This window comes from Notothenia rossii, assembly GCF_949606895.1.
Source record: "Notothenia rossii genome assembly, chromosome: 10".
Lineage (NCBI taxonomy): Eukaryota > Metazoa > Chordata > Actinopteri > Perciformes > Nototheniidae > Notothenia > Notothenia rossii.
In genome coordinates this window covers 12,314,796-12,329,045 of record NC_136908.1, presented here as the reverse complement: position 1 = coordinate 12,329,045, position 14,250 = coordinate 12,314,796, and the positions used below count along the sequence as shown (strand labels likewise).

At 39.6% G+C, this 14,250-nt stretch overlaps 1 protein-coding gene across 1 annotated transcript; it reads left to right on the top strand.

Annotated features, from left to right (window-relative positions):
- The first annotated feature begins 320 nt into the window (after positions 1–320).
- LOC307021577 (lactose-binding lectin l-2-like) lies at positions 321–1,001 on the top strand. Its single transcript, XM_079653789.1, has one exon. The coding sequence runs from the start codon at positions 419–421 to the stop codon at positions 899–901; it is 483 nt and encodes a 160-aa protein (XP_079509915.1). The 5' UTR covers positions 321–418; the 3' UTR covers positions 902–1,001.
- Positions 1,002–14,250: the final 13,249 nt, after the last annotated feature.

Below are 14,250 nucleotides of genomic sequence, written 5' to 3'. Positions count from 1 at the left end.
AAATGCTTATTTCAACACACTTCGACAGGCTGTGATCACTTACCATCAACATTTCCTGCAGATATTTATAGAAAAGCATGTTTTTCTGGGACTTTGGCTGTGCAAAAGTCTTATGTAATACCTTCATTTGGTTTGGTTGAAAATAAATGATGGATTTCGTGTGACATCGCCAGGTGAGCTGTTAGTCTTTTTTTTAGCTGATGTCCAGGTACTGTGTGGTTGTGTAAAACAGACAGAGTTTGCCAAGTTCAGTTGACCAATAATATTAGGCCAACAGTGAAAACACCCTCTCCGCTGTTTATATAAAAAAGCAGCCAGTCACTTGTCTCCTTCAGAGTCTCTATCCTAACCAACGCTTCAAATAAACTTAACCGACAAACAACCCTTCATCCTGCTCCTGTGACGGAGAGACATCATCATGCTGTTGTTCCTCTTCCTGTTGGGCCTGGCTCTGGGTGCTGTGTCTCCTTCAGATGACCCTCAAGGGAAGCTTCAACGTGGCAGCTGTCCCATGTTCTGGTACTCCTTCAACAGCCGCTGCTACAAGTTCATCGCCACACATTCTACCTGGGCTGCAGCAGAGCTCCACTGTTTGTCAGAGGGAGCCAACCTGGTGTCTATCCACAGTCAGGAAGAACATGAGTTTATCACATCACTGATCAAGAACTTTGACCCTACTGAGGGATACACATGGATCGGACTCAGTGACGTCCACCAAGAAGGAAGCTGGATGTGGTCTGATGGGTCTGCAGCCAAGTTATTATTTTGGCATACAGGAGAGCCAAACAACTATGGAGGACTTGAACACTGTGGCCACACCAACTTTCATCAGAAATGGAATGATAGACCATGTTCTGCTACTTCTCCCTCAGTTTGTGCATCTCGCATAACTTGTGTTTAGCAACTGAGATGTTACATATGTCTGATTGAACCAGGTCACTGTAAAACTGTTACTCTGTTAACATGCTTTTGACCACAATAAAGACATGAATGTACACTTATGTGTGTGTAAAGAAGTCATTTGACCAACCTTCATTTCCATGAAAGTTATAGATTGACACAGGTGATTCGATTGAATACGATCGCAAACTTAAATGAATGAAAACATATACAAGTGTGTGTGTTTTTATGTGTGTATAAATGTGTGCATCTTTCTTTGTATCTATATTTTGTATTGGCTTTTAAGAAAATTAACAAGATACAGAACAAATACAAAATTATTGTTAATTCAATTAAAATGAATAATTTAATTCAAAATAACCACAACAAAATTATAAAAACAGAGAGAAAAAATACTATATAAACCAATTAATAAAATTAATTAATAAAAACAATCATAATAATATATATAATTTTAAATATACATGGAGTAAGACTGATATCATACTGTCACCACTCACCTTTCATATAACCAGGCCAAGTATTAATGTATAGATGCTTTTCACATATCTGATCATAAAGACATTAATGTCAAACATCACATTACATTTATACCTTTATTATATAATCATTATATAAATAATCATTCACATGTAGTATCAATGTCTTCCCCACCCCCCACGCTACTGCCACTAGCCTATTGCAACTTCATTTATTAAATGACTATCAATCATAACATATTGTTTCACTTTCCATGTTCAGAAGTTCATCAACTGCAAGTGCATTCCTGAGAATAAAGCATGTTTGTGGTTTGAAGCTTTAAAAAGTACTTTGTTATGTTTTGTTGCCACTTGATAGCAGCAGTAGTAGTAGTAGTAATCTTCACGTAACATAAACTTGCACCAACAAATGTTAATCAAATAAAATCAGATTTAATATGATTTCCATGTATATATGTATGAGAAAACTACAATTCAGTTACCATTTTCAAAAGTGCATTGATAAGAATAAATCATGTTTGTGGTTTGAATCTGCAAAAGTACTTGTTGTTCATGTTCTGGCCACTTGAGGGCAGTAGAGGGACAAGTCAGTGTCTTTGTCCTCTGGTGTTAAACTTTATATACAGTCTATGGTGTTAAATGCTGTAATGGAAAGGGAAGCAGAAAGTGTGTGACTGTTGCCTAGTTTAGGCAGTCAACTGCACCAGTGACACATTTGCACTTAAAGCGCCCTGGCCCTCTTACAACCTCGCTGCTGTGCGCCTGCCCCACCACCTCAGCTTCTTCCTCGGCGTCCTCCTGTAGGCTCCATGGGATTGTTATTTAATCATCACTCAATGTTCTATGTACATTTGTGGAGTGATGAGGCCGAAGCCTAGATGCTAAACTCAAACTAAATGCTGCTTCTAATAAACATTACAAACGAGAGTTGTCTGACCGAAACCATTAATGGTCTGACATAATCCCAAGGACACAAATTGAGCCTTGTTTATACATTTGGAGAATGGATTTCCCCTTTAAAGCTAGACTGAGTAACTTTTTCTGAACAATGTGAAACTGCAGCCTTTTAGAAAGTAATGGGATGATGACAAAATTATCTAGTGCTGTTTAGAATTTATTTAAGTTGCAATTCAGCATCTGGTTAGAAGAGTTGTTATTTCTTCTTTTCAAAGATCCATAGTCTAATTGTTGTTAAGCAAAGTCAGTGGTTGTTTGAAGACTAGATCTAATAAATCAGAGCTGTGGTCAGCTCATAGAAAGGCCTTCTGTTAGAAATGTTCACTATAAAACTTTAAATGATGCACACATACTCCACTGGTCATTATGTTAGTAAAACAGAATGATTGTGTTATCAAATGTATCAAATTACTATTCAATTTAGTAATTTGTATATTTTTGTATTTTTGAGATGATTAAAGCTCAGGTGCCAAAGTTCTATAGGTTTTGTCTTCACTTGAGAGCAGAGGAGGAGCAGGTCGGTGTCTCTGTCCTCTGGTGTTAAATGCTGTAATGAGCAGGAAATCAAAAAGGGTCTGACTGTTAAAGTTAGGTTTTTACTTGTTCAGTGTGAATACATTAGAGCTCTGAAATAAAGTTACAAATGTTCAAGGGTAATTTCCTCAACATTAATTTAGCCTAAATTGGGAAGTCACTCTGATATTGTTGTGGCTCAAACTAAATGTTTTCACATTATGTAATAATACAACATTCATTTAATCTTAATCATGCAAGTACAAATGTAATATTCAAAGAATTAGCAAAACGGTAAACAGTAAAAACAGGGACATGTTTCATTCCACAGATGCTGTATTTCACCTGTTTGTTTGTCTTGCTTTAAACTATTACAACATGTTTCCATGTCTTTTTCAGTCACTGTGTATCAGATAAATGTGGGAACAGCACAGGTGGAACAACAGTTCCAGACAGCCGTACACTACACTACACATCTAACATGTGAGTCGTGATGAATACTAACCTCAACTTTTATCAAATAACTCACGATTAAAAATGAAATCTGTTGACGAACATAACAAAAAACTTTAAAAACCGTTTCACTGATACTAATAGCTTCTAGGAATCCTGACCACCAGCACATACATTATAATTTCATTCATAGAGTTTACCTTACGCCTAGGAAGCTTTGTTTAATGAAAATAATTGCTGATCCAAATTGCACTCTATGTGACGTAGAGGCTATTGGTACTTATATACATATGTTCTGGGAATGTCCGCCAGTCGCCAGATTCTGGGAGATGGTTGCTACTAACCTTTCGGCGATATGTGAGACCAACGTGCCTCATTCACCTGTTACACTTATCCTAAACGAACTGTCCAACCTTGGTTTAACCCTGACCAAAAGGCGAGGACTATTAGCCGGGCTTACAGCAGCAAACAAATTGGTTGTGACTCGGTGGAAGCCTCCCCATTCCCTCTCACGTAAGGTCTGGGTTCTAACATATCTAGACATATCGTATCTAGAAGTATCAACAGCCCGGGTACATGGGGCAAAGGAGTCAACAATAGAGATGTGGACTCCGCTCATTGTGAACCTCAAGAGCATATTAGGATAACTATCTAATGGGGATGGTGATCTGGATGGGTGTGTGGGTGGGTTAGGGACTTCACTGGGTTTTGTTTCTTTCTTTAGTTTTTGTGCTGTTTTTGTACTGTATTGCATTTTATGTTATTGATTGTACCATTTGTTTAATAAATAATAAAAAAATTGATCACAAAAAAAAAAGTTTCACTGAGCTCTGTGAAAGATATAGTACAATAAAGCAGAAATGGTTTGAAATGAAAAGTATTCATCTTCTCTTTAACTTTAAGTTCACATGAACAGGGACGACTCCTTTTTTGAGCACATTTTAATTCATTAAATGAGGAAAGCTGACGGGACCTCAAAGACAATCTCAATGTTTTAACTCTCATCACAGATGCATAGTGTAGTTTTAAAGATGCTCTTTGTAAGAAAAAAAAGTAAACAATTGTTGGAAAACTGGGTCTTATAAATCAGAGCGTTGATCTGTTCATATTAAGTGTCGGAGAAAGGCCTTGTGAAAAGGGTGTAAATGGTTTTATTCTCTGTGTATGTCGGAGCTCCGTCATTTTTGTACAAATTTGCGAAGGTAATTTTATCAACATTCATTTAGCCTAATTTGAGAAGTCACTCTAGTAATGTGGTGTCCTAAATAAAATGTTTTAAAATGATGTTATAAATTAATTATTCCTTTTCATGTTCATTGGGCAAGTACAAAGGTAATATTCAAATAATTAACAAAACAGTGAACAGTATCAACATGGAAACTTTTTGTTATACACATTTATCACCTGCTTGTTCCTGTTGATATTTTAAAGTGTTTGTTGTTATGTCTTTTGTCCACGTCACTCTCAGTGTATTAGATAAATAAGGGAACAGCACAGGTGTAACAGCTGTTGAAGTCCCAGCAGTACCTACTGTATCTAGCATGTGGAATATTTTTAATGAACACATCAAGATTTATGACACGCTCACTGATGAATATGGAATAACACTGTTGTGATTGAGAGACAGACAGATTAACACACTTTAAATATAGTCTCGCTGAGGCCCTGTGGAGAGTAATGTACAATACAGGATCCATTTTTTTTTAAAAAGTGTTCTTTATCATTTCTCACATGCACAGCAAAGTAACGCATTTTTGGACCCACTTTTGAACACTTCTTTAGTGAAATGTGCTGGTTAGTCTTTTTCTTTGCATGAAAAAGCTTATTTCAACACACTTTGTACAGTAATGTACAAAGTTTTGTACACATTTTTATTTTTTATATTTTTATTATATCATAACTTAGTTTTTTTAACAATTTGTGACATTAAGCTGTCTGTGGCTCTTTCCTGCTGTAACGATGCAAATATCCCCTCTGTGGGACTAATAAAGGTATTCTGATTCTGATTGACAGACTGTGATCACTTACCATCAACATTTTCCTGCAGAAAAGCATATTATTTTTCTGGGACTCTTTGGCAGTCCAAACATTTTATTTTATGCCTTAATTTGGTTTGGTTAAAAATAAATGATGGATTTCGTGTGACAACGCAAGCTGAGCCGTTAGTCTTTTTTTAGCTGATGTCCAGGTACTGTGTGGTTGTGTAAAACAGACAGAGTATGCAAAGTTCAGTTGACCAATAATATTAGGCCAACAGTGAAAACACCCTCCCCAATGCATATAAAAGGAGGCAGCCAGTCAATTGTCTCCTGCAGAGTCTCTAACCCATCCAACGCTTTAAATAAACTCAACCGACAAACAACCCTTCATCCTGCTCCTGTGACGGAGAGACATCATCATGCTGTTGTTCCTCTTCCTGTTGGGACTGGCTCTGGGTGCCGTGTCTTCTTCAGATGACCCTCAAGGGACGCTTCAGCGTGGCAGCTGTCCCATGTTCTAGTTCTCCTTCAACAACCGCTGCTACAAGTACATCGCCAAAGATTTGACCTGGGCTGCAGCAGAGCTCAAATGTGTGTCCGAGGGAGCCAACCTGGTGTCTTTCCACAGTCAGGGGGAACATGAGTTTGTCACATCACTGATCAAGAACTTTGACCCTGCTGAGGGATACACATGGATCGGACTCAGTTACATCCACCAAGAAGGAAGCTGGATGTGGTCTGATGGGTCTGCAGCCGAATCTTTCTTTTGGCATACAGGAGAGCCAAACAACACGAGAGGAGTTCAACACTGTGTCGCCACCAACTATTATCAGAAATGGGATGATTGGATATGTTCTATTACTCATCCCTCAGTTTGTGCATCTCAAATATCTTGTCCTTAGCAACCGAGATGTTACATAATGTCTGATTGAACCAGGCCACTGTGAAACTGTTGCTCTGTTAACATACTTTTGACCACAATAAAGATACATATATTGGCAAGAAAATCTACAAGCGATTGTACAGTGCAATCAGAGAGATACAGTATGTCCACATTTTTGAGCAAGTCCACGAATCCAGTCTTTGTCGAGTCTGTCACCACCTTCGCGCAGCTGCTGGCGCCACTTCGTCCGGTCCTCCGCCAGCCTCTCCCAGTTGTCCGTCGCAATGTCCAGGGCCTTCATGTCACGTATTACGACATCCTTGAAGCGCAGCACTGGTCGTCCTCTGCCTCTGGAACCAGCGCTCCGCTCGCTGTATAAGATATCCTTTGGCAGTCGGCCATATGGCATTCTGTGAAGGTGACCGAGCCACCGCAGCCTCCTGACCTTCAGTGTTTGGAACATTGCCTTGCTGCCCGTACGCGCCAGCACCGCCTCGTTCCTGACCTTGTCCCGCCATGTGATCCCGAGGATGTTGCGCATGCACCGCATGTGAAAAGCATTTAGCTCTCTTTCGTTCCACGCGTAAGTTGACCACGCCTCGGAACCATACAGTAGGACACTGACCACGCAACATTGGTAGATGCGTGTCTTAGTGTGCTCTGTGAGGTATTTGTTGGTCCAGGCTCTTGAGCGCAAACGACTGAAAGACGTTGCGGCTTTGCCGATACGAGTCTGGATCTCCTTAACTAATGACAGGTCACTGCTGATTGTTGAGCCAAGATACATGAACTGGTCAACAGTCTCCAGCACATGCTCGTTCACCATTACCGGCGACGCTGCGCTTCCTGCTTGGTGCATAACTGTCTTTTTGATGTTGATGATCAGTGCAAATTCAGAGCATGCTGCACTGAATCTGTCCATCAGGCGATGTGAGACACCAGAGCTGCGTCGTCCGCAAATAAGAGCTCACGAACTAGCACCTTCCGTACCTTTTCTTTTCGCGCAGTCAGGCCAGATTAAACAGCTTCCCATCTGAACGCGTGTGCAGGAAAACGCCGTCTTCGTCCACGTGATCGCTGAATGCATGATGCAGCACAACAGAGAAGAAGATGCCGAAGAGCATGGGCGCTAACACGCAGCCTTGTTTGACTCCACTGCGAACGGAGAAGCTGTCTGAAGTAGATCCTTCAAAGAAAACCGTTGCTGACATGTCCTCGTGAAGCGATTTGACCAGCCCGAGCAGTGTCGGTGGGCAGCCCAGTTTATGCAAGATGGCGAACAGTCCTTCCCGACTCACCATGTCGAACGCCTTCGTCAGGTCGGCAAACGCCATGTGCAGTGGTTTGTTTTGCTCTCTGCACTTTTCTTGCACCTGGCGCACCGTGAAGACCATGTCTGTTGTTGATCGGCCACTTCGAAACCCGCACTGTGACTCTGGGTATAAGCAAGCGGCCAGTTTCTGGAGCCGCACCAGCAGTGTGTGTAAAGAAGTCATTTTACCAACCTTCATTTCCGTGAATGTTATATATTTACACAGGTAATTCGATTGAATAAGATTTCAAACTTAATGATATGAAAACATAAAAGTGTGTGTGTTTCTATGTTTACATAAATATGTGCATTTTTCTTTGTAACTACATTTTGTTTTTGCAATTATAGAATCAGTCACATTTTTTCACCTGCTTGTTTGGGTTCATTCAAACTATTGCAACATGTTCCAATGTATCTTTCTGTCCATGTATCAGATAAGTATTGGAACAGTACAGGTGTAACAGCTGCTGCATTCTCAAGGACTCTACATATCTTATGTGAAGGTCTTTTAATGTACAGGAACAGCAGCATTTACCAATCACCTATGAAAAAGAAATCCCTGTTAAGAGAAGAAGAATAAAGTTTGAATGGAGTGTATGAAACAGAGGCAGCAGGCAGGACTGGAGCAATAAACACTCAAACACATTAAGAAGAATAAATGCATGTCCCAAAAGTCCAAGAGGATCTAAAAGTGAAGACCAACTTTTAAGAAATCTTTAGTGTAATGGGTGGCTTAGTCTCTTTTGCATTAAAGAGTATCTTTCAAAAACAGACATCTCACCCCACCAACATCTCCTGGGGATATCTAGAGAACATTACATCTTTTCTGGCACTCTTTAGCAGTGCACATGTTTTTTTATATTTTCATTTAGTCTTGTTAAAAATGAATAGTAAGTTTAGTAAGACATCTCCAGGTGAGCAGGCAGTCTTTTTTTGCTTATGTTAGGTGTTTTTTTTTTTAACATGAGGCAATTTCTCTTTCTTCTGAGAAACATTTATTTTTAAAAGATGCTTTTTGTTCAATCAACACAGCAATTGTTAGTCAACAAGATCTACTAAATCAGAGCTGTGGTCTGTTCCTATTCTGTGTCATAGAAAGGCCTTGTGGCAGTTATTTGACTATTACCCTGGACATTACGCAAACACATAAAAACACATCTCTGCTCAGTTATTAGAGCATTCGTATTGTACTATATTCCTAATTGTATTGTATATAGTTTATTTGTGTTAAAGTGACAGGTTCATGTGCCATGTTTAGAAGTTTAGTAAAGAGCATTTTCTGAAGGAAACTCTTGTGTGCTTTGGAGCTACATGCTGTAATGTAAGAGTACCTGTTGTGCCTTGTGGCCACTGGAGGGCAGCAGAGGAGCAAGTCAGTGCAACAATCAGTTGTGAATGAAAAGATTAGACACAAAGCAATAAGTCTCCCCTGAAATAAATACATTATGTTTATGTGATATATATCTACACAAGCTTATGGTCTTGGCCTAATGTTCATCTTCATTTTTTTGTGGTAATGTGGTGGCTCAATTAAATGTTTACAAAGCTTTGGTGTGATAGGCAGCTTGGTCTTCATTTGCTATAAAGCGTATCTTTTAAAAACAGCCCATCCTCCCTCCCGACAAACATCTTTGGAGATCATAAGAACATTTTTTTTGGTCTGGTAATGTTTAGCACTGCCGACATTTGATTTTATATTGTTTACTCCTCGTAAATAAATGTATAGGAGGTTTAATGCGACATCTCCAGGTGAGCAGGTAGTCTGTTTTTGCTTATGTTAAGGTGTGGTTGTGTTTAGTGTTGATAAGTTCAGTTGACCAATAATATATTAGGCCAACAGTGAAAACACCCTCTCTGATAAATATGTGGTAACTGTGGCTGGGGTCACCTTTAAATAGCTGACAACACCAACTCCTGTTAAGGGGATGGAGGAACCTGTGGACCCTCAATCTAAACCTAAAGTTGTTTTGCAGATTGTGGGGCTTCCCTTCACAAGGACAATAACAGAGGCATGAATTACCAAATAGAATGCAGCTTTACTTCACAAATAGTTAAACAGACAGTTAAAATGTCAATGTTTAGCAGCTGTCAACGGATAAAAGGGTGAACATAATTTACATTACATGGTGGGTTTTCCCCCATGGGCAGGTCTGGTCCGCTCGGTCACAATGCCTGCTATCTGTGAGGGATCAAAAAAGAACAAAACATGCACTACTCAAAGCACAACTTCTACACAATGATTACAGTGAGAGTTAGTTTAATCACCCTTTTAAAGTGTCACACGGTGCAGTCCCTACACTAAAAGCAGATAAGGTTCCCCCACAGAGGGGGAGGAGAATAACCTGTAACACAAACACTTAGTCAATTATATTGCCCACAATCTGCACACAAGAAAACAATTGACAGAAAATTAAACAAAAAAATCACTAGAGAACAGTAGTCTTTTAAAAAAAAAAAAACACAACATAATAGTTGCCATCTCAAACACCAATTCAATATAACATTAAAAAGAAGGTTAAAAACCAGGCTTTCTTTGACAGAGTAATAGATCCTCCTGGCTCAATCCAGGAGGGGAAACTGTCATACTCAGCTCTATGGATTAAACATTGAGGACAGCAGATAGCTTGCACATCTTCCGGGGGAGACTGAAAACTCATCTCGTTCGACTCCACTTCGGTCGATAGAATTACTAACAAAGAATTGCTAACAAAGCACTTCTATACTAATAAAAGGGCTGGCTTATCTAAAACCAGTTGAGTAGCACTTGAAATGTTTTAGCTCTATGAAACCTGATTTACTCATATGATTCTGTTTTCTTCAAGTTTGTATCTTGTTGGTTGAACGCACTTATTGTAAGTCGCTTTGGATAAAACCGTCAGCAAAATGCAATGCAATGTAAAACACAGAAAAATTACATATTAAAAACACACTGCTTGTAACAGACCAGGTATCGTGCTTTGAATGTCAGAAGAGTTTCCCTCCATGATGGGAAAACGTATCTCGCCCTCGCCCTAATACAATCCAAACTGAACTAACACTTTCATAGGTTAATTTAAAAGACCATAACACCATCTTAAAGCCGCGAGTCCTACCTTGAGGGAGATAACGGAGAGCGTGCAGCCAAGAGAGAAAGGTTTTCTGAAACTGCCGGCAAAACTTTTATAACTTACATTTTACCGGGCACCGGTCATGTGATCACGTCACGTGACAATGACGTCACATTCCCACACATATAAAGAAGCAGCCTGTCACTTGAACCTTCACAATCTCCATTAGATCCAACGGTTCAGTGCAACTTTAACAGACAGAGACGGTGACATCATCATGCTGGTTTTCCTCTTCCTGTTGGGCCTGGCTCTGGATGCTGTGTCTTCTTCAGATGACCCTCCAATTGAGCTACAGCAAGACACCTGTCCCTCCTTCTGGTTCTCCTTCAACGGCCGCTGCTACAAGTACTTCAACATCGAGAGGACCTGGGCTGATGCAGAGCTCTACTGTGTGTCCCAGGGAGGCAACCTGGTGTCTATCCACAGTACAGAGGAAGAGGATTTTGTCAAATTGCTGATCAAAAAATCTGACCCTGCTGAGGGATATACATGGATCGGACTCAGTGACATCTACGAAGAAGGAAGGTGGATGTGGTCTGATGGGTGTGCAGCTAATTATTTATTTTGGTATAAAGGAGAACCAAACAACAGCGGACTAGGTGAAGACTGTGTACTCAACAACTGGAGAGGGAAGTGGAATGATGCGCCTTGTTCAACATTTTTTCCCTCAGTTTGTGCATCTCGCACAACTTGTCCTTAGCAGCTGAGATGTTACGTGTTCACCTTTTGTTAACATGATAACAATAAAGACACAGATGTACACTTGAATATGTGTGTGAACAGAAGTGCTTTTGTCTAACCTTTATTTTCATGAATGTTACATATTCACACTGGTCGCTCCAGGGGTTAATCAAAGGAATAATTTCTACACCTTTTTTTAAATATCAATACCTTTAGTAAATATTGATGCATTATTATTACATTTTGATTTACAGATTTTCGTCGTTGCTTATTATTCCTGGTAATATACTTATTTGTTTTAACCACACACAGTTACACATCGTCACCTTCTTAAACTAATGGCCTAAATCGTATTTGAAAGTTTTTCAAAAAATGACTTGACGAACAAAGCTATATATTATATTCTCTGTAATCTTAACTATATCTGATAACTCAAGCCCTCCTTTTGTTAAAACAGAGGATGCATGTCTTGTTTATCAGCAAATCGTACTGTTGAGTACATTTTAGGTTTGTACGTTTATGTCCATGTGAGAGAGAAACATGATAAGTAGTGTCCCTGTCCATTAGACACCTATTGTTCCCATAACCAGAAGATTAGTGACGGTACTTTTCCCAATAAATCATGTCGCTAGAGGCCAAGACTACGCTCATCACTTTGAAGCATTCCTAAATAAAATCTGTGCAAAAGTGAATTTGTTTGAAACACAAACAACCAAAGCAGGACTATATTTAAGCAATAGCTCACGACAGGCCGTGGTATATGCTCATATCACAGCTAAGGGGCGTGGTTCAACCCCCTTAGCTTTGATATAATGAGCATATATCACGGCCTGAAGTGAGCTATTGCTTTTATAAAACGGTTACCAAGTGTGGCAATATGAAAGAAAAATACACACTCTAATTTAAATAGTTTTTATTAGTAAATAATGATGTTCAAAATAAAATAGTCCCTCCGTTGCCTTCTGCACAAAACATAGTGTAAGGTGGTTGCTATGCAACAACACTAACAGCAAGCGAACATATTAGACAGAGAGCGTTGATCCATTATTTGGCTGTTTATTTACATTAATGTGTATGTTGCTGTTTATTGTGCATCCACTGAAAAAATGTCCAGCATCAGTAGCATGGCTTACGTGGTCACTTGTATAGGTTGAGGTTGTTCGAGGCTGTTGCTTGGCGTGGCGAGAATATTGCTCCACTTTCTCCGGTCCCCGAGATTGGGCTTCCAGTAGCTCTGGAGAGAGCTTTCGCACCTGTGGCCACTAACGGTCATAATTTCTCTGCTTTGCTTCAAGACCCGCATCAGAAAGCTTTTGAATGGTGGTACTTTTCCAGTTGGTCTACCTGCTCTTCACGTAGCTCTGCATGTCGTTGTTTAGGTGCTTTTTTTTTTTCTGGAGATAGGCACTGCTCAATCCACTCCTCAATACTATAGTAAGACCCCCCCGGAGGTCGAAGTTAATCTTAAATGTTTCCATTTTATGCTTTGTAAGTTTGTTTCGTAACGGAAGAAATTTAAATATATTTATAAAACTGACAAGTCAAATCAAGCAATCTGATTGGTCGATAGCGTTTTTGCGGATCTCTTTGATTACAGATTTGAAAACATCGTTGCTTGCTTTTAAAGTAGCACAATTCATTATGTTAAACCTTCAAAAGTATCTAGATATCCCTGCCCTAATGCCAAAGGAACTGCACACTGAATATGTTTTGGCGTTTGATGTCTATGTCTGGACCGCTGCGTCAAAAAGGAGGGCTTCTGCCCCGTTACTTCTCTGCTGCTTTCTTGTTCCAGTATGAAAAGCAAACTGCAGGCGGTTTGCTTTTCAGCCCAACGCCAACGGTATACTGTTTTTCTCAGACGCGGAGGGATACTGACTTGTTGTGAAAAGTAACTTACAATTCTACCCGTGGTATACAGTATATCACGGCTAAGAACCAATCAGATTGCTTGATTTGACTTGTCCGTTTTATAAATATATATATACAGTGAGGCAAAAAAGTATTTAGTCAGCCACCAATTGTGCAAGTTGTCATGCATCCTCTGTTTTAACAAAAGGAGGGCTTGAGTTATCAGATATAGTTAAGATTACAGAGAATAGAATATATATATATATATATATATATATATAGCACTCTATTCGATATAGTTCTTGCATATAGAGTATATTCAGGCAGGCATGGCGTGAAACTCAAAAAGTGGCAGCATGGTGAATACAGACATGTTTATCATCACCTGCGTCTCAGATTTCAATGCAATTCATATCAAATGAATGATCATTTGTTTTTGTTGGGAAACAAAAACAATCTAAAGCATTCAAACAAACCATTGCTGATTGATCATTTTCAAAAAAAAGTCATACTTCATGGGTTTTTCGTTTGTGTGTTTGATTGAAGAGGTACTGGAAAATAACCGGGTGAAACAAAAGTGCCCACAATCCTTGTGTGTATTGTTGACTAATGCAAACGGACCACACCCTGGACAACAGTATCAAAGTTTAAACTCCCGAAATAACCCAAAACTAGAGTATCAGCTTCAGTTCTAAGATCATGGAAAGGATGGAGGGAAGGAGATAGAAATACTGTATATTGGCAGGATTTATATAGCACTGTTCCACTCTCGTGATCCCTCAACTGACTTTGACCTAAGTCAAGTTGAACAGCAGGATACACACATAGTGCATGCACCTGCTAAGGGAGAACAAGATTCACACTAGTCGCCATGCAATCAGGAGCAATTTAGGGTTCATTATCTTTGTCTCTTAGAGTTCAGGAGAGCCCAACAATGATGGAAATGAAGACTGTCCACACCAACTACGGTTTTGATCACAGTTCACACATGGAATGATTTCCATTATCATTCTTATCACTCAGTTTGTGCATCTGGCATAGCTTGTGTTTGGCAACTGAGATATGACATCTTATTGAACCAGGTCACTGTTCAGCTGTTACTCTGTTAACGTGCCTTTGGCCACAAGACATAGAT

Bases quoted from the DNA above. Each gene is read 5' to 3' on its own strand.
- LOC307021577 (XM_079653789.1), top strand. From the start codon at position 419: ATGCTGTTGTTCCTCTTCCTGTTGGGCCTGGCTCTGGGTGCTGTGTCT.